This window comes from Phyllostomus hastatus, unplaced genomic scaffold (assembly GCF_019186645.2).
Source record: "Phyllostomus hastatus isolate PE091 unplaced genomic scaffold, TTU_PhHast_1.1 phas_scaffold_200, whole genome shotgun sequence".
Lineage (NCBI taxonomy): Eukaryota > Metazoa > Chordata > Mammalia > Chiroptera > Phyllostomidae > Phyllostomus > Phyllostomus hastatus.
This window is the reverse complement of record NW_025334016.1, coordinates 3142194-3163537: the sequence shown is the minus strand read 5'-3', so window position 1 is coordinate 3163537 and position 21344 is coordinate 3142194. Positions and strand designations below refer to the sequence as shown.

General features: G+C 36.2%; 1 protein-coding gene across 1 annotated transcript in view; it reads right to left on the bottom strand.

The window, feature by feature from the left end:
- OTC (ornithine transcarbamylase) overlaps positions 1–21344 on the bottom strand; it is a 67698-nt gene that overhangs the window by 21827 nt on the left and 24527 nt on the right. The window contains exons 5-6 of the mRNA XM_045860524.1: positions 3614–3767; positions 1427–1549 (exon numbers count right to left, since the gene is read on the bottom strand). Coding sequence (XP_045716480.1) covers positions 1427–1549; positions 3614–3767 — 277 coding nt within the window. The remainder of the gene's footprint in view (positions 1–1426; positions 1550–3613; positions 3768–21344) is intronic.

The window sequence follows — 21344 nt, the reverse complement described above, 5'->3', positions numbered from 1 at the left end:
CAGGTATAGTAATCTAGGGCTTGTCCTAGGAGAATCTGCACTGTTTTATTTTAGTATATTTATTTGTGCTTTTATGTTATTATGTAGGTAAAACATTCACATGTTAAGAAATTCAAACCATATAAAGGGATATACCGTGAAAAGAAAGTCTTCCTCCTACCTCTATTCTTTAACCTCCCAGTTCCCCTTCTCAGAGCAACAGCTACAGTATATTACCAGTTCATTATGTCTCAGAAGCATCACTTTAGACCTCTGAAAGAAGTCCTGCTTCCTGTGCATTCTATGAGAGATTAGCAGTAATGTAGGAAGTATGTGGGGATCAGGTTCACAGCCATGTGGGACTGAAATTTTAAAAGCTTATGAGTCCCTCAAGTTGAACTTGAAGAACTAAGCTGGTACAGATGCCATCACTGTGACTTTCACATTAAATCAACATTTTTATATCACAGTCAACCATTGTCCAAAAACACTATATGAAAAATTCCAGAAATAAACGACAGGTATGTTTTCAATTGTGTGCCATTCTGAACAGTATGATGAAATTTCACACCATCCCTCTCATCTCATCCAGGATGTGAATCATCCCTTTGTTTAGCATATTCATGCTGTATACACTGACTGCCCTTATTCACTTTATAGCTGTCTTGGTTACCAGATCAGCTGTTGAGGTATTGCAGGGCTTATGTTCAAGTAGTCCTTATTTTACTTAGTAATGTCTTATTCACCTCACTTCATCTCATCATGTAGGCATTTTACTATTTCACATTGTCATAAGAAAAGGGAGTGCAGCACAATAACATATTCAGAGAGAGACCACATTCACATAACTTTTATTACAGGATATTGTTATAATTGTTCTATTCTATTATTAGTTATTGTTGTTAATCTTTTACTGGGCCTAATTTAAAAATTAAACTTTATCATAGGTATATGTATAGGGAAAAAAAGTCTATATAGAGTTCAGTATTCTCTGCAGTGTCAAGCATCTACTGGGGGTCTTGGAATGTATTCCCCATGGATAAGGGAGGACAACTGCACTAGAAAAATGACAGCATTCTCCCCATGCCTTGTGAGTTCTATGCTGTCTGGATTTTATTGCTTTCTTCAGCCTTTGTGGTACCAATGTACAAGGATGCCGATCATCACAATGGCTGATTTCAATGGCTGGTTTGAGGGGATAATTCAGACATGCTTTTACACAGACTCATAGGATGAAAGGTAAAAGCCACAACCACATCACTTTGCAGAGATGGGAAAGTGGGCACTCGAGAAGCCAAATAGCTATAACAGTAGGGCTGGTAATATAACCTAAATTTTGTAGCCTCACCTGTGCTCTTGAATGGTGGAGAGGTTTGCTTTCACTGGCTAACTGCATCTGGGGATGACTTAAAGGGGAGGTCAGTTTCAAGGCACAAAGTTCCCCTACCTTTGGAGTAGCTGCCTGAATGTGCATTCCGAATTTTGCTGCACTCATCATAATGGAGTGCAGGATGTTGTTCCCATCTCCAATCCAGCTGAGGGTAAGGCCTTTCAGAGAGCCATAGTGTTCCTAGAAGGCAAGAATGGAAGAGATTATACATAGGAGGAAATCCACTTATGTGAAACAATTATTAGGGTTACAATAAAAGAAACCATCTTCATTCCAATTTTAAAGCTTTGTTGGAATGATTCAACTATTTTTTTTGCATTATACAGAGCGATTAAATAACATGAATGTACAATCACAAAAAATAGCAAAATGTCCTCATATCTTAAACCAAGACATCATATGAACTCATATGAACAGTTATATTTTCAAACTTTCAAATGTTAATCTCTATTGTATTCATTCATTCAACAAATTAAGCACCATCCATGTCCACTTTCCTTGGCCCTGGAGATGTAACAATGAGCAAAAGAGAAAATAAATTCCTACCTTTATGGACCTTACATTTGTTATTGTAAGAAAAGAGAAATACAATGTACCTAGAACAGTGTAGCATGGTAGTTGAGTATGTTCCCAAGTATATAAAGTTGAAAAACATTTTCATTAATACTCTGAGCTGTTTACAGATATGGAGATGTGTAGCTAAAGTATAAATACATGCCTAGGAATTATAAATACAGACATTGGGATAATAATTTCCTTGTGGGGTGGGAAGAAATGAGATCAGGGAGAGTCACACAGTCAGCTTTAATTGTATCTCTAATATTTTATTCAAAAACAACAAAAAAAATCCTAAGGTAAGATTTGACAAAACTATATGATAGGCATGTGAGTATTTGATTTATTTTTCATGAAGTAGCTATAGGTTTTATAGCTTTTTTATGTTTATAAAAAAATAAAGGCTAAGCAATTTAGAAATCACAGGACTAAGTGGCTAAGCTAGGATTTAAATCCAGGTCCATCTGATTTAGATTCCATGTTGTTGTTTTTTTTAAAGATTTTATTTATTTATTTTTAGAGAGAGGGGGAGGGAGGGAGGAAAAGAGGAAGAGAAATATCAATGTGTGGTTGCCTCTCACTCGCCCCTTACTGGGGACCTGGCCCGCAACCCCTGACTGGGAATCGAACCAGCCACCCTTTGGTTCACAGACCAGAACTCAATCCACTGAGCCACACCAGCCAGGGAAGATTCCATGTTCTTAATAAGTTGCTATTTAGTCATTCAACTCTCACTTTGAGGATTTCTTATATGAAGGCATTGCACCAGGTCCTGCAGGGGACAATATGATGAACAGGACATTTCACTGTGCCTGAATAAGTTTATAATCTAGGAATAATAAAGCCCCAGGGAAAAACATTAAATTATCTGGTATATATGTAAGGCCACATCCACAAATAACCACTTGGTATCTAATATTATTGTATTATCCTCTCTGCATAAATGTTATCCTCATCACCAACAAATTTAATTTTGAATTTAACCTCACATTTGTATGTACCTTATTCAATGAGGCATAATATAGACCTATCCAGTTTTTCCTGTCTCCCCAGAATAGTCCATAGACACCAAAACCATGGTTTTCAGGATTCCCAGTGGCAAAACTACATAGATTGTCTGTGACAAGGCAAACAAGATAAATCTTTCAAAGTTAGTTATTCAAGTTCCTAATTTGGTATACCTGGCTAAATGTGAGCCTCAATGCTATGTATTCTGCATGTTCTTAACTCCAGTTTTAAATAATTAGTTTATTAAAATGATAGAAAATTGTCTTCTTCTCAGAGGGTAATTTCATAATTGACCATTTTGCATATGCAAAGCATACTCCACCAGTCTTTGCTCCCAAGCCACAAAGCCTGATATGTGGAGGATTACATAAAGCTTTTTCATTCTGTATGCTCCAGCATTCCCTATTCCACTGTGTTATATATGGCACCAGAAAGCAAAAGGCTTGAAAGAACAGGGGATGAAAGAGGGGCTTAAAGAGGTTGGGAATCCAGTTAAGAACAAAAAGCTCTTATAATATGCCATGTTCCTTGAATATCTAGTATATAAACATGCTATAATTCTTTGCCAATATAATATTTAAAAACAAAACACTAATACCATCATTGAAACAGTTATATTTAGAGCTAGTCAAGGACTATTTATTGATTTTGCTTTTGTATAATGCAAGGAAATAAGCCAACCTGGAGCGTAAGGTAATCAGCCAGGATCTGGATAGGATGGTACAAATCTGACAGCCCGTTGACAATGGGGATGGATGCTTCTTTAGCCAGGATGTCCAGATCTGATTGTTTATATACTCGAGCCAACACTGCATCTGTCATGCTAGATAACACACTACAGCAATTCAAGACAAGATAATCTAAGTTAATTATACTTAATAATTCATTCCTTAATACAGAATTTTAAACAGTAATAAGAAATACTGATAAATTATAATTTTCAGTAAGTTACAACTACCTATTAACACAATAGATTTAAAAGCTAATGATAAACATGTAGTCATTATAGAAGCCAAGTGTTGTTCCACTGACATCTTAAATGGTGACTGGTGATTTTACTATTTTTTTACAGAGATAAGAAATCATTTGTGGGCCTCACAGTCATAATGATGAATTATAATTAATAAGCAATTAGTGAAGACAAAAGGGACAAGACCAAAATCAAGATATACCAAGAAATATTAATGACCTGGCATGTAACTAATTTTCTTTTATATAATCCCACAGAGAAATATACATTTTCACTATAATGTTGAAAGTACAGGTGTGGCACCCATGCAGGAGGTGTGCACATTGCCTTACAAGAGAAAACCTTCTGGGAGGAGTGCCATTAACTCAAAGTCCCCAGCTGCTGTACCTTCAGAATCCTCTTCAGCATTCCTTTCAAGGCCCCACTCTCCCCAGGCTGTTCCCACCAATGAGCATGATGGGAGCACCAGAGATGGGCCATTCTGCCTGACATGGGATTTTTCTGTTGGGTAGTCTGGTGGGGCTCCTCATCAGCCTGGCTGAGAATTTCTGAAGTTCAGTGTGCCTGAGGTTCTTTCTATCCTTCTTCCTATCTCCTCTCCTTTCACTGGGGTCAGACCTGCATCACCCTCTGAAGGCTCTCCCTGGCTACTGCTGCTTGCTGTCTCCTTAATCCTTTACAATTGTTTCCCCAAATACATCTCCTGTGTATCTCATTCCAGCCAGTGAACTTAAACTGACACAGACAGCAATGAGCCTCAGAAGGCATTTAGCCCTTGTCTCTGCACTCTGCATAACTCTCAGCATCTCTGCAAAAGACATAGTGTTCAACATCATACAACACACACGCACACACACACACATCTACCAAGAAAGCAACACACATCAAATCATGGCCACAAATGCAAACAATTCATAGAAGTATGGATATTATTGTTCTCATTTCATAGCTGAAGGACCTGAGACACAGCTTAAGTAACTTGCCCTGAATCACAGCTAATTAATTTGGAGGAGCTCATATTCAAATCAATTTAACTCAAAAGTCCATATTCTTACCATTACAACACATAGCTTCAAATTTTCAGATGATAAAAATCTGAAAGGAGAATCTAGGATCCAGATTTGAAATTCTCTCCATATGTCAGAATAATGGTTGTCCCTCAGCTAAAGCTTCAAAAATAGCAAGAATGTCCTTTTGTTTAAAATCTTTGTTTCTTATTACTTAAGGTAAACACTCACAACAGAGGCTTTAATCATTTTAGTCTTAAGGAACTATTCTTTTTATTTTTTATTTTTCCTTTATTTTTATTGACAGTATGCAGATGTCCCCATTCCCCACCCTTTGCACACCTCTTCCCAGACCCCAGTCCTCTTTCCTTCTGGCTATCACCACATTGTCTGTGTCCATGGGTTGTACATATGTGTCCTTTGGATAATCAGGCGAAAAGTTTTGGAAATCATTTCATGGTAGTTGTTATATTAAATATAGAGTCATGATTAAAAGATATCCAATAGTCTTGGGTTCTAAATCTGGCTCTGTCACTTACTAGCTGTGTGACTTTGGACATGTTATTTAATTTGTCTATGATTTAGTTTCTTCATCTGTAAAACCATAATAACAATATCTATCCCACTAGGCTATTGTTAAAATTACCACTAGGTATATAAAATGCATAGTATGATGCCTTATTCAGAGTAAGAGATAAAAAAAATAGTAGATAATATTACTGTGTCAAAAAATGAAAAAAACAAAAGCTAGTATTATTTAGTAAGGTCTTTATAAGTTTGTATTTTAATGATCATATATGGGGTGGGGGAAAAGTAGGTTTACAGTTGTGAGTATGTGAAACACAGTTTATTCTTGTATTATCATTTACTAATTATTGTATTATTTTCCATTTGAACAACTATACACCTACTTTTGCCCTGCCCTGTGTATTTTGAAAATTAGTCCCTCTTATATATCTGAGACATAGTATTTACTTGGTCTGTAGAAAACTGTTGGTACTTATAAAATTCAAGGATCACTAAATAAACTCCTTGCTCCCAGGGATTAGAGAATCAAAGATTAAAAACTATATTCTTATGATAACATTTCCTAGACTAATATTTTTTTCAAATTTTCATTGCTTTCTCATACCCATTGTTCCCCAATTTTCAAATTTTATGGATCAGCAAAATTTTCAAAAACAGATAAAGATCAACATAAGATTCCCACCTTTTTGTTTCGTAAATTAGGGACATGAGAAACAAGCACATAAATACATATAATATGTTAGTCTCTCCACCTAATAAAAGGACATTTTGATACCAAAAAAGGTATGAACTAATCTCAAAAAGTGATACTTGAAATTGAATTAATTTAGCTTTATAAAATTCACTATATTGTTTTTATTTTTCTTATTTGACCACTTCTGATGGAAACTTCCAAACCTGGCTGGCGTAGCTCAGTGGATTGAGCGCGGGCTGCGAACCAAAGTGTCGCAGGTTCGATTCCCAGTCAGGGTACATGCCTGGGTTGCAGGCCATGACTCCCAGCAACCGCACATTGATGTTTCTCTCTCTATCTCTATCTCCCTCCCTTCCCTCTCTAAAAATAAATAAAATCTTAAAAAAAAAAGAAAAAAAAAAGAAACTTCCCATGACAGGACATCAGTGGAGAGGTCAGGACTTGGGAACCAGTGCTCTGAACTATATAAGCACATTGTATATTATTGTATAATAAAGCATGAAAGTGAATAAAAGAGCCACTTTATAGTTTCTCTTGCAAAACAGGTGATGTTTAATGGTTGACTAAAACAAGGGTTTTCAAATTTTGCTGCACATGAAAGTTATCTCAAGAGTTTTTAAAACTGTAATATATTTTTCCTGTTTTTAAAACTCTTGATGCCCAAGCCATAATCTCTATCAATTACATAAAAAAAAAATAGACTCTCCAGTGGTGGGCCCTAGGGATCAGTGTTTTTTAAAACTTTTCAGAAAATTCCAATGTGCAGCCAAGGTTGAGAACCAAAGCAAGCACCTTGCTCCTCAGATCAACAGCCATCATCACTACCTGGGAGCCTATTAGAACTATAGAATCACAGGCCCTACCCAGATTTACAGAATCATATTCTGCATTTTAACATGGTTTTTAGGTGATTCATTTGTATATTGAAGTTTGAAACTTCCAATAAAGAGGGAATTGAGGCTTCCATATTTTTTAAAGTACCATCCATTTTTGTTAGAACTCTAACCAGCACCAGCCCCCCAAATATCATGAGATGACAGCCCAGAAAAAATAGAAGACTTTGTCCATAATCTCATTGGCAGGCAGTACTTTTCAGTTCAATTGAATGAATGGATATCTCAAATCCTAAAAAATGAATAATCCACTCCCTTCTATTAAGATATCCTTTTAAGAGTAATCAGCTACCCTGACCTATGGATGCCCCAAGGCAATGGTTTCCAAATTTGCAGGCCAGGTCCCTGGTTGGGGGCACACAGGAGGCCATGGGTCAATGTTTCTCTTGAACATCAATGTTTCTCTCCCTCTCTTTCTCCCTCCCTTCTTTTCTCTATAAAAAAATTAAAATAAAATCTTAAGATAAAATTAAGTGAAGAACTACTAAACTACAGAGGCCCGAGTTCCTAAAATAGGGTAGAGTCTGGGTCTTTTTACTTTTACCAAGTTTCCCACAGAACTCAGATAAGCTTCCAAACTTTGAGAACCACTGTCCTAAGGCATAGGCTATTATCTTGAAAGAATTTAAAATCTTTATTCTTTCTTCAAGATCTTAAAAATTATCTTCCCAGTAGAGATATACTTATGCTTCATACTATAGAATGCAAGTTTTTAGCTCTATTATGGAAAAGTAACGTGGATGGAGGTAGATACCCCAATAAAGTCTACAATTATAATCAATTATCAATTCCCTATTTCAGAAGAATTGGTTAATTTTATGATACCTACAATCCTATAAGAGAGAGAGAGGTAGAGGGGTGTTTGACTCCAAAGGGCTTCTTTATTTTTTGTATTATTTTTTTGCAATAACATGAATACATTTATTTTATTTTATAAATGTATATATAATTGATTATGTTATTACAGTTGCTCCATTTTTCTCCCCTTAATTCCCCCCTCTGCCTTGCACCCCTCTCCTCTCTAGCATTTCCCTCCCCCACTTAGTTCATGCCCATGGGTCATACATATAAGTTCTTTGGCTTCTCCATTTCCTATACTATTCTTAACCTCCCCCTGTCTATTTTGTACCTACCATTTATGCTTCTTATTCCCTCTTCCTTTTTTCCCATTCTCCCCCTGCCCCCTCCCAGCTGATAACCCTCCATATGATCTCCATTTCTGTGATTCTCTTCCTGTTCTAGTTGTTTGCTTAGTTTTTGTCTTTGTTTTTCAGGTTCAGTTGTTGATAGTTGTGAGTTTGTTGTCATTTTACTGTTCATAGTCTTGATCATGTTCTTTTTCTTAGATAAGGCCCTTTAACATCTAATATAATAAAGGGCTTGGTGATGATGAACTCCTTTAACTTGACCTTATCTGGGAAGAACTTTAACTGCCCTTCCATTGTAAATGATAGCTTTGGCGGATAGACTAATCTTCAATAGAGGTCCTTGCCTTTCATGATTTTGAATAATTCTTTCCAGCCTCTTCTTGCCTGCCAGATTTCTTTTGAGAAATCAGCTGTTAGTCTTATGGGAACTCCTTTGTAGGCAACTGTCTCCTTTCTCTCGCTGCTTTTCAGATTCTCTCCTTGTCTTTATTCTTGGGTTATGTAATTATGATGTGCCTTGGTGTATTTCTTCTTGGGTCAAATTTCTTTGGGACTCTCTGGAGCTTACTGGACTTTCTGGCAGTCTATTTCCAAAGGGCTTCTTTAAATATGTATCACTTCTTAAAGTGTATACAAGTTGGATAAAAAATCTGGAATAGCTATTGTAGTTGACATTCTGGAATCTCAGTCAGAAAAACAAGTTTGACTTCTATTATAGTTTCTTACAGCTAGGCCATGAGCTGTCAACCTCTTATGGTTTTCATGAACTTTACAATGTGTTGTCAAGCTTTGCTAGATTTGGTATGCATCATATGTAAATATTATCTTAACCTCATAAATGAGGAAACCAATGTCTTTGAAAACCTGGAAGTAATTAGAGCAAGAGTAGGAAAGAATGAAGAAAGATGAGGCTTCATCAGAGGGAGATGCAAGAAGCCCAAATGGAAAAAGCAATGCTCTACACACATGAGTTTCTCAAGAAGATTGAAAAAGGACATGTAATTCCCTCCCTTGAACAATCCCAAGAGCTCTTGAAGCGAAGGGGCAAAAATGCAAGCAAGCATTTACTTGTCCTCTTTATAATGTGCAGTTAGTATCCCTGGAAGCTCTATAGTATAGTTTCATGAGAGAGTGCCTGGTCTGCTTTATTGAGATTGCCCAACACCTCCTAGAACAGAGGTCTTCACCTCAACTGTGTATTAGTATTACCTATGGAGCTGTAAAAAATCCTGATTCTATATTCTGCCCTTTGGAAGGTTAAATAAGAAGTTATGGGGAGGGATTCACATCAATATTTTCCAAGCTCCTCAAGTTAATCCAATGTAAAGACAAGGCTGAGAACTATTTTTCTAGAAAATAGAGAGGGGAGAGGAGAGAGAGAGAAAAAGAGAGAGAGAGAGAGAGAAGGTGGGAGGAGAGGGGAATAATCTGTTATTAGGTGGAACAATGGGTCAATGTAGAGGAGGAAATTCTTAGCAGTTGGTGAAATCCCATACTGTAAGTAAAGTAAAGGATAACAACATGATGTATTTTACTGGAAAGGATGAGATCTTACACACTTACAAAAGAACTATTTTCCTTTTATCTCAATCACCACCAACAGCAGTACCTTAGAAGCAGCAGTAGCTATAATCTTTCCCTCCTCAACACTTATAAGTATTTCTAGTACCCAGAGTTTGGTCATAATACTGTTCTATATATATTTTTTAAAAACCCTAGAAACCATTAGAGGATAGCCAATTCCATGTCCTTGGGCAGGATAAAATCAGTATATGTCCATAACACCCTATTGTTGTCAGGACAAAAGAGATTTTTTTAAAAGATTTTATTTATTTATTTTGAGAGAGAGAAGGGAGGGAGATAGAGAGAAAGAGAGAAACATCAATGTGCGGTTGCTGGGGGTCATGGCCTGCAACCCAGGCATATACCCTGACTGGGAATTGAACCTGTGACACTTTGGTACACAGCCCATGCTCAATCCACTGAGCTACACCAGCCAGGGCTCAAAAGAGATTTTTAAAATGGCCAGAGCAGTGCTAAAAGAAAAAAAGAGAATCAATTTAAAGGAAATCTCATTGTCAAGCTGCAATCATTTATAGTAATAAAAATCATTAAATGAGACAAGGCATGCTTGTAAAAGGCCATGATGCTCATAAGAAAAAAGTAACAAGAAAATGTACAACAATATAATTCTAAGATCAAAGAAGGATGACTTTGACCATGCACATTTAAGTTTATTAACTTAAATTAAAGTAGGAAAGTGTTTATATATAACTGTATAAATATAGATATTTTGGGGGTTTTAAGTATATTTCTGTTTATCAAGTATAGATGTGTACCATTTTCAATCTGTGTAAATCACAAAGAATTAACATAACTTATATAACCCAAATAGTCCTAGAAATAGTAGAAACTACCACAGATGGATAGGCCGTATCAACATTTGTGGTCATATGTAGAGTGAAGTAGAAAAGGAGTCGAGCAATTAACTAGCACCAGTTGCCATGTATAATTTCCAATTATAAAGACAGTACAGCCATTTAATCTAAAATTTCAGATGTAATTTCTTATCTCTCTGGGAATGAGACCTCTTGATAATCCAACTAAGTATAATACAATACCAATGAAAAAAAATATATTTTAAAATATTTAAATTAGGCCAGATTAATATATCATGAAAATATTACAATGTATCATGTACTGCCACAGCTTAAAATAAATAAAAGTTAAAGTATACATCATCTTTTAATTTCTTTTGAAAACTCAGAATTTATATGGAGAATAGGAATAAGGATCCTATGGTAGACAGCATATGTCTGTCCCCAAAAATGTCCATGCCCCAGAACCCATGAATGTGTTACCTCACATGGCACAAAGGATTTTGCAGATGTGATTAAATTAAGGATCTTGAAATAAGGAGATTATCCTGGGATGGGCCCAATATAACTATAATAGTCCTTATAAGAGATAGACAGCATGTCAGAAACAAGAGAAGATTCTAGCTATGCTCCTGGCTTTGAAGGAGGGAGAATGGAAATACAAGTAGAAGAATGTAGGTAGCCTCTGGAAGATGGAAAGAGCAAGGAATTGGATTATCCTCAGGAGCCTCCAGGAGGAACACAACCATGTGGGCTAATTTTAGACCTCTGACATCCACAAGTATAAGTAAGGTACAAATAAGGATAATAAATTTGTGTTGTTTTAAGTCATTGATTTTGTGGTAATTTGTTAAAGCAGCAATAAGAAATCAAAATAGAGCCTATGATAAAAGTGAAAACTATGAGACAAAAGTATTCAGCCTAGTGGCCAGCAGCTTGAGTTTAATTCATCTTGAATTTAGCAACCAGTTCCCTAAACCCAATCAAACTTAAGTGGTCAGCAATCCACTTAACTTGCATTCCTAGCCTCTGGAAATGATTATTTTTCTTCTAGTCTGATAAAATTACGAACACAAACCCTGAAAATGCATAAAAAATAGTCTCTTATAGAATTCCAGATAACCTAGCAATGTATAGAAGTTTAAATTTCAGAACTATGTAAGGATAAGAATAAAAGCAGGGATAAGGATATAAAACAATATTAAATCTGTCATACTAACAGCGTTATGCCCAGTTTTGTTGTTAAATATTAATCACCTCTGTAATCAAAGTGATATATTATGTATATCTTTTCCTTTTTAAAATCTTTAAAGTATTCAAGGAAATCTGAAATGCTAGGCTTGTGATTGAGCTAAATGTTAAGCATTTGATTAAGTTTGCAATCAGTGTTTAAATGATTGAGTTCACTTGTTTTGTTCATTTAATATGTATTTGATTTATTGGTTGGGTAAGTAGTATGTGAATATTTAAAGCAATCATTCTGACACTTGAACATGCATCAGAGTCATCAGGAGAGCTTGTTAGAACACAGCCAGTCATGTTTCTGATTCAGTAGGTCTGGTTTAGGGCCCCAAAGAATTTGCATTTCTAACAGGTGCTGCTTATGCTGCTGATTTGGGGAGCACAGTTTAAAAACCACTGATGAATGTTTGCTATTTTATGTTTAGAGAAAAACTAAATGTTTTATATAGTCATAAGATTAACAGATTGGACTACTGGAAAAAAGGTAAAAAGTAGAGAATATTCCTATAGACACAAAAAGCCCTTGGACATTAAAGCATCTATGGGCAAAAGGGATCACTACAAAGCTTAATAAAAAATACCACTACAATCCTCCTTCAACCGCTGAAGGTTAAGGTGAAGTGAAATCAATGATGTGGGGGAGGAGGAGCAGCTTTCAGGTAGTTTTCACATTGGAATTGGCTTGGGGAAACAGAGGTATTAGAGACCTTTAAGTAGACCATTAGTTCATATTACTTTGTCAATGATATTGTTTTCTACTTTATGTTAAAAGTTGATATACATCATGGAGAAATCACCACTCTTATTTTTCTTCTTTCAGGCTACTAAACATCTTTAAATATAAAAAGCCTTTTCACTGAAAAAATAACAAACCTGTAAGTAGAGCTGGACTTACAGGCACATTAACTATAATCTGGGCTTTCTGTAGTTCTACATCAATTTAAAACTCTTGCTTTAAACATTATAAGAGGGGTGTTATATGTGCTACAAATGAAAAGTTGACAAGTTAAAAATACTCTCTGGCTCTATAATGACATTTCCTTTAGTCTCTTTTCATTCCCATTGATATGTAGAGTTCTATTTGCCTTCCGGTGGATTTCTGAAATTTTGCAATCTTAGATATCTGTCCACAATGGTAACAAAACAGCTTTTGGAAAATCCACATTACTCAAATTTAAAATTTGTCACACATATCAGTTTCCTCTGGATGTTTAATAGATAATGTTAGGATTAAAAATAATTAACAAGTTAAAAATTTATTCAACTTAATTTTGCCTAAAAGTTTAAAATGTGTTTGATCTTTGCCCCATTATCTCTTTTGCTGCTGTTTAGAAAAAAGACAAGCATGGCATAGGACTTGAAATGCAAAGATGGTTCAGGAGATAAAATGTTAACATTCATTATTTCTAGATGATGGCAGTATTGGTGGCTTTCTCTACATTTTAAAAAATCTTTTAGTAATTTCTACCAAAAGCAGTATTGTTGTAATAATCAGAAAAACATATTATTCAAAAAAACATACTTATGATAGTAAGTGAAGATAGACTAGGGCTTCTTAAGAGCAATGGCTAATTCTTGGCCTTGGTAAAGAAATGTGCAAGATGAGTTTGTAATATGATGCCATATCAAAAAGCAAGGGAACTAACGAAGACTAATAGAGTTATATCAAAATGACCCAGCAGCCAAACTGGAATACAGAGCACATTGGCTAAATATGGGACAATTTGAGCATCAAAAAGAATAACTACAATGATCCACTCATTTATTGATGAGCACGTAGGGTTGCTTCTAGCACTTAGCTATTGTAAATTGTGCTGCTATGAACATTGGGGTGCATAGGTTCTTTTGAATTGGTGTTTCAGGATTCTTAGGGTATAATCCCAGGAGTGGAACTTCCAGGTCAAAAGGCAGTTACATTTTTAGTTTTCTGAGGAAATTCTATACTGTTTTCCACAGTGGCTGCGCCAGTCTGCACTCCCACCAACAGTGCACTAGGGTTCCCTTTTCCCTCAACCTCTCCAACACTTGTTATTTGTTGATTTGTTTATGATGGCCATTCTGACCAGTTTAAAGTGGTATCTCATTGTGGTTTTAATTTGCATCTCTCTAGTGAAGTAAGCCAGGTAGTGAAAGACAAATACCATATAATCTCATGTATAAGTGAAACCTAATCAATAAAACAAATAAGTAAGCAAAATATAACCAGAAACATTGAAATAAAGAACAAACTGACAGTAATCAAAGGGGAGGGTGGAGGGAAGTAAGGGGGGAAAGGAGGGAAAGAGTCATCAAGGAACGTGTTTGAAGGACCCATGGACAAAGCCAAAGGGGGAAAAGATGGAGCGTGGGAAGTGTAGGTGGGTGGGGCAGGGGAAAGTGGTATTGGGAAAATGGAGACAACTGTTCTTGAACAATAATAAAAAAATAAAATTAAACTAAAAAAAGAATAATTACAATGAACTAAAAACTTAAATATGTTAAAATGGATGAATTTCTAATGATACTAAAAAAAGAACATTGAGAAGAGTCATAGCAAGACCATTTTCAACTCAATTTAAAAGTGAATTCTTGTGACAACATGGATGGAACTGGAGAGCATTATACTAAGTGAAATAAGCCAGGCAGTAAGGGACAAATGCCATATGATCTCACCTTTCACTGGAACCTAATCAACAAAAGAAAAAAGCAAACAAAATATAACCAGAGACATTGAAATTAAGAACAATCTAACAATAGCTAGAGGAGAGTGGGGAGGGGACAGTGGGGGGAGGGGTTTCAGGAACTACTATAAAGGACACATGGACAAAACCAAGGGGGAGGGTGGAAGCAAGGGAGGGAGATGGGATTGGCTGGGGGTGGGAGGGAGTAGTGGGGGGAAATGCAGACAACTGTAATTGAACAACAATAAAGTAATTTTAAAAAAAAAGTTAAATGAAGAATTAAAAAAAATTAAGAGATAGGAAATGATAGTGCCCATTCCCTGGTTTCACCTTCGATCTGGTTTGGTTATTACCATCTTACTGATTTGTTTGGTCTTCTTATTCCCAGTGTTTACCAAAACAGATAAAGAAATCCAAAGGAAGAGTCACTATATTGACCATACTGGATTTTTGCCTTATATTCTGATTCAGAGATTTTGGATTCTATGGAAATATAAAGGACATATCTTTTAATATATTTATACTGTGACTTTTCTTTGTTTATAATGACATCTTTTTAATTTTTTCTTTTGACAAGTATTTTTTAAAAAGTAAATATTTAGTTTAATTTGGTTTATGTATGACACATAAAAATTGCATGTTATAATTAGTATTGTTATTAAAACTACATTTTAAAACAAGTTAATATTCATAGCAAAATTGAGGGGAAGATACAGAGGCTTCCCATATGTTTCCTGTCCCTACGCATAATTATTTATTTAAAACCTGTATAAGAATCCTAGTTTCCTTCTCCCCACCCTCACCACTTCTCCAACTCCATATAGAAAACCTGTGGGGGGAAAAAAAAGAAAAAAAAGTGAATTCTTAGTCAGTTTGTATAAACTCTCATCAGAATAGTCAGACTGCATAAAATGAAACAAAATAGTTCAGTATGTAAAGAGTGCCCTGATACTGGATTTTTTCACTTTGGCTCAAGGACAATTTCAAAGGAATGGTGTGGAGTCATGAAAAAAAAGTTGATCTAAGTAATTCATGAAGACCTTCCAACCTCAAGTTTTTATTATTCTATGATATTTTGCCCTTTGGTTTAAGATCAAATTTGTTTAGAAATTAACTAAAATACCCAGAGGCCCCAAAAAATACAAAGCAACACAATATTAAAAACACCATATACAAATTCTTCCCCCATGGACCCAAAAGGCCTGCTGAATAGTCTATATGGTTGACTGAAAAGATACTTAAAAAACAAAACAAAACAAACAAACAAAAATAATAATAATATGCTGGACTAGGTCATAAGAGTAGATGTGGATATTGATGGGATAGATAATCACACAGCAATCCTGATTCTCTTAGAGGCACTTGAGTTGTTCCTAAACTATTGGAACTTAGTGAACAGGTTTCAAAAGACAAAGGCAAAGGCAAACAGATGTTACATTCTAATGGGGTCTTGTCAAGTATTCTTCTCTTTGTCCCATTCTGCCTTAAATAAGACCATGTGCCCTTTAAGTTACAGTTTGTTATCAATGGTATCTCTTATCAGTAGAACACCTGACTAGCAAACAATTGGAGGGATTTTTTGGCTGTGTATAACGATACCATTGAGAACTCTGTAATCATTAAAAAGTATATTTCCAATTTTTTATTTTTATATCAAAGCAGGCCAAGGCCCTAGAGGAGACGTGGATTTTTATCCCCAATGTAAACTGGTAAAGTAATAAACTTGCTGACAGTCTCCTTCTAGAAGAATACTCCAGCACTCTGATATCTCTACTCAGGTTTTAATTTTAGTTATATTGATGCAGGAATGACGAAAAAAAAAGATAATGGCTTTAGCAAACCTAGATGGTCTCCTCTCAAATGGGCTGGTGTTAGAAGAAGCCCAAGGATATTGAAGGAAATTGCTGTATACAATTTATTCACAAAGCTTCTATAATACCCGGGTTCTTTTTAGTAAAGATTTTATTTGTTTGTTTGTTTATTTATTTATTTATTTATTTATTTATTTATTTTTAGACAGGGGGGAAGGAAGGGAGAAAGAGAGGGAGAGAAACATCAATGTGTGGTTGCCTCTCAAATGGCCCCTACTAGGGACCTGGCTCAAAACCCAGGCATGTGTCCCGACTGGGAAACCAGCCCCTCCCTGGTTTGTAGGCCAGTGCTCAGCTCAATCCACTGAGCCATACCAGCCAGGGCTAGCCAGGCTATTTTGACTTAGATATTAGTTCCTATCTTTGAGGACCTCAAAGATAAATGGATAGGGCATAATGGCATTCAGAATAACTTACTGAAAATGTGCTTTAGGAATTTTAGGTTTGTGTCAGTGTAAGCCAAGAGACCACAGAGATGGCCAGACTTGAGTCAGAGCTCATCCTGAGATTGAGTTAGGCCACCACCAATTCAACCAACATTACTTGAATTTCTTCTGTTTGCCTGCCCTTCACAAGCATGATCTCATTTATCCTCATATAACTCACTGAGATAAGTATTTGTATCTCCATTTTACTATTGAGAAACCTAAGACTCAGAAGCAAGGGGTCCAAACCACAGGGTCAATGTAATAATAGGAGCTCTGAATTAAACTGAAGCCTGATCCTGCTTAAGAGCCCCTGTCCTTTACACTATGGGCAACTGCCTTTAAACTATGAATGTATCATATTTCATGCTGGGAGGGACTGCCTTTTGTTACCATTTACCCAAGGACATACAACTACCATGCCTGCTAGCTTCTTAGTGACCTCTGTAAAAATCATGGAGATGCCATATTTCCTATTAGATACCAATTATGTACCTAGTTAGGTGTATATTTCCCACCAGATGCCATTATTTTAAAATATTTTGCTAAGAAATATAAGAAAGGTTATTTTTTGTGTTAACATCACTGCTATAAATATCTTAATAACTGTTATAGGTTTTTAAAACATCTCTTTCCATATAACAGTAGTTCATTCTTTCTCTTGAGGACCATGACTCATCCACAAATCCTTCTATAATTTCCATTATTTGAGTTATCAGAATGACAATGATTTGAAACCCTTTCATGTCATTACAGGAGCATGTGCATATGTGGTTTATAGTGGTTGAATGATGTCCCCTAAATTCATGTCCACCTGAAAAGTCAGAATGTGACCTCGTTTTGAAGTAGGATATTTGCAGATATAATTAGTTAAGATGAGGTCATACTGGAGTAGTGTGGGCCCTGAATCCAATGACTGACATCCTGATAAGAGGAGAGGATACATAAAGACATACAAAAAGAAGCCCAAGTGAAGATGGAGGCAGAGTTTGCAGTGATGCATCTATAAGCCAATGAATGCCAAGGATTGCTGGAAGCAACCAGAAACTAGGAAAAGGCAAGGTAAGATTCCTCCCTAGAGCCCTCAGAGTGAGCATGGCACTACTGACACATTGAATTTAGACTTCTAGCCTCCAGAACTGTGAAAGAATAAATTTCTGTTGCTTTAACTCACCAAGTGTGGGTAATTTGTAGCTCTAGGAAACTAACAGTGGTTTGTGCTAATTTTCCTTTCTACTAGTTTTACATTCACAGAATACACTTTAGCAATCGCTAAGTAAATTAAATTTATAAGGAAAGTACGTAGAGTAGAACAATATATTACATTATTTGGTTTTATATGGAGCTTTTCATACACATAGTTCCTGAAGCTGCATTATGAAGTAGTGTATTAAAGTGAAAATGACTGTGAAGCTATTATGCACCTTTCAATAGTGGACTCAGAGCATTAGGCATGAACAGCTGTTATTATGGAAGAAACAGAAAGCCTTGAAACTGGAGTGATAATGTCTGCCTGCTGTTCCTAAGTTCCATCAAATTTTAAACTTCAAAAAAATCAGTGATCTGAGTCATGCCAAGGTGTCACTTCTGGTGTCACATCTGAAAAAACAAGCCCAGAGCAAGGAAAATATAGAATATCCAACTCTTAACCACAGAGAATTAACATCTGAAGATGTCATCAAATCTGAAGCAAATTTAATTGAATATATATGTATATATTTTGTGTCTTCTGATACATTACAGTGTGGGAAAGAGTTGCTAAGAGAGTTGCTAAGAGAGGCTTTTCAAAAGAGGAAAGTGAGCAATGGTTGATTCTATCTGATGCAATTCTGGCCCTAGGGACCCACACTGAACTGAAGACAAAATTCCAATCTTAAGGTGGTCCTCCCATGGGTGTAGGATACACTGCCTTACCAGTTAAAGTATATAGAGGTAAAGGAAACTTAGAAAAATCTAAAAAAGAGATGAAAGCCCTATTGTTCAAGGAAGGAAGGAAGGAAGGGAGGGAGGGAGGAAGGAAGGAAGGGAGGAAAGGAGAGAGAAAGGAGAGAGAGAAGAAGAAGAAGAAGAAGAAGAAGAAGAAGAAGAAGAAGAAGAAGAAGAGGAGGAGGAGGAGGAGGAGGAGGAGGAGGGAAGGGAGGGGAGGGGAGGGGAGGGGAGGGGAGGGAAAGAAAGAAAGAAAGAAAGAAAGAAAGAAAGAAAGAAAGAAAGAAAGAAAGAAAGAAAGAAAGAAAGAAAGAAAGAAAGAAAGAAAGGAAAGGAAAGGAAGAAAGAAAGGAAAGAAAGAAAAGAAAAGATCAAATAGTCTGCTTGCAAGGTTGGCCCTTGGTTAGTCTCTGGGAACTTGGACTTTGGGTTTCCACCATTCCTAGAAATAATAAGGATGGATCACTGTCTAAACTGTTTGTATAAACACTAAGGATTATGCTGAATGCCCACTTTCTTTGGGGGAATCTAGAATTTGAGTTCACGTGAGGCAGAAGATGCCTATGTGACCAGCCCCCAGTAAAAATCTTGGGCACTTAGTAAAGACTAGTAAACGTTTCATACATGTTGCCATTACTCATTGCTGGAGGATTTAAGAATGTCTTGTGTGTCTCCACTTGGAGAGGACCCTTGTGCCTGATCTCCCCTGGACTTGGCCCCATGTGCCTTTTTCCTTTGCTGATTTTGCTTTGCATTTCTTATTATGTAATGAATCTTAGCCATGCATAGGACCATATGCTAAATCCTGTGAGTCCTAATGAATCATCAAACCTAGGGGTGGTCTTAGAGAGCTCTGACACACCAGCTTCTCCACAACAGCAGCCCACAGTTGCATCTCAGTTCTCCTACTCTCTCCACTAGCACCCTCAGAATACATAATATCTTCAGGAGTGGACAGCTTTTATTATTTTAATCAAGAAAGAAAAGAGCAACACATTCTATTTTGAATGTGTATTTAAGATTTTTACTCCCTGATCTGATTTAGTTTCCTTCTTTTGGTGCTGTGACAAGACCAACTCATAAGGGTACGTTTTTCCTTAATCTATGCATTTAAAATATGTTTATTTGCAGACTTTAAAATATTGCTAGCTATCCTTTTGTTCCTGAATATATCAAGCTTGCCTTAACCTTTAGTACAAGCAGCTTTTTCTGTCCACAATGCTCTTCCCACAGCTTTGCATACCTGGCTATGTCTTTTCAGTGAGTTCTCAACTTAACTGTCACCTCCTCACAGAGGCCTTCCCTGATCACCCAACTTAAAATAGTCCTCAGCCCACCCATTGCTCACCTTGTTTTACCTTCATCATAGCATTTATTTCAACCTACAACTCTGTTCATACTTTGTTTATTTTTTTGGTGAAAGTGTCCTCCCTCTAGAATATAATTTCCACTCAAACAAGGCTTTTGTTTGATTTTATCGACATTTTATTCTCAGTGCTAAAACAATGCCTGGAAGAAAATAATAGGCATTTTATAAATGTTTTTGAATAAATGAATAATTAAATCATTTGACTAAATAAGAGAGACACTTTGGAAATTGTACTTAATAGCTTTCAGGAGACTAGCCCAATTTTGCCCTTTTTTCCTGTCACCACATTCACTGTATTCCTCCACCCATGTTCTTTTCTCACCAATGGGCAGTCACTTTCATATTCCACCAGGCCCCAAAAACTGCCAGACAGGCAGATGGAGAAGCAACACCATCAATCATTGTCTGGTGTGCACTCTTCTCTTGATTTGAAAGTGAGAGCACTGTTACTTAAACATCGTCCAATCTCTGCATCTTACAAAGTTTAACTTCCACAAAAAGCAAGAAGGCAATTGCTATGGATTGAACAGTGTATATTGGCAGAATAGATGCTATTAAGATTCACTTCCTTCCTTTTCCTTTTTGATTGGTTCTGTGAAAGGCAGTGGGTTTCTCTTGTCTTCTTCAATTTAGATTTATTGAATTTCTGAATATCAGCTATATCTTGTTTGTTAGATATTTTGACAGATTAAGTAGTAATGGAGTACATAAAAGGAAGTAAAATTTCCACAATGGCTACTCTACCCCACTTTCTGACACTCCCATGTCCCATTGCAGCCTCATCTGATATTGCCTTATTCTCCTTGTATCCTGAAAATTTCCTCCTGCTCTTCTTTAACTGTACCTGTCCTCAAGTTTCAGCCTTCTGCAATTCTCCCACAGTGAAACTTTGCAGTTCATTTTCTACCACTGAGCTTATACTTCTATTTCTCCAGCTTTCAACTTCACCCAAAATGTTTATCTCCAATGGTATGTGGCCAATTGTATTTGGATATCCAACCTTTAATGAAATATGTCCAATACCTGATCTATCACCTTCTCCCCAAAGCAAAAACTTCTTTTATTTTCTTTCTTCTAATATATACATACATATTTTAATAATAACTATCTGAAATCATTTAATCTCCATAATCAATGTAACCTTCATAATCAGTTATCATGAAACCATATAAATAGCTTATTACTTGTCTCTTCTTTACCATTCCCTTCATAACACACTAGCATAAATAGACAGCACAAGAGCCCAGAATTACAATATAGCCTCCCAATTCAGGGTCTCTGAAAGTGTGGTCCAGCCACCC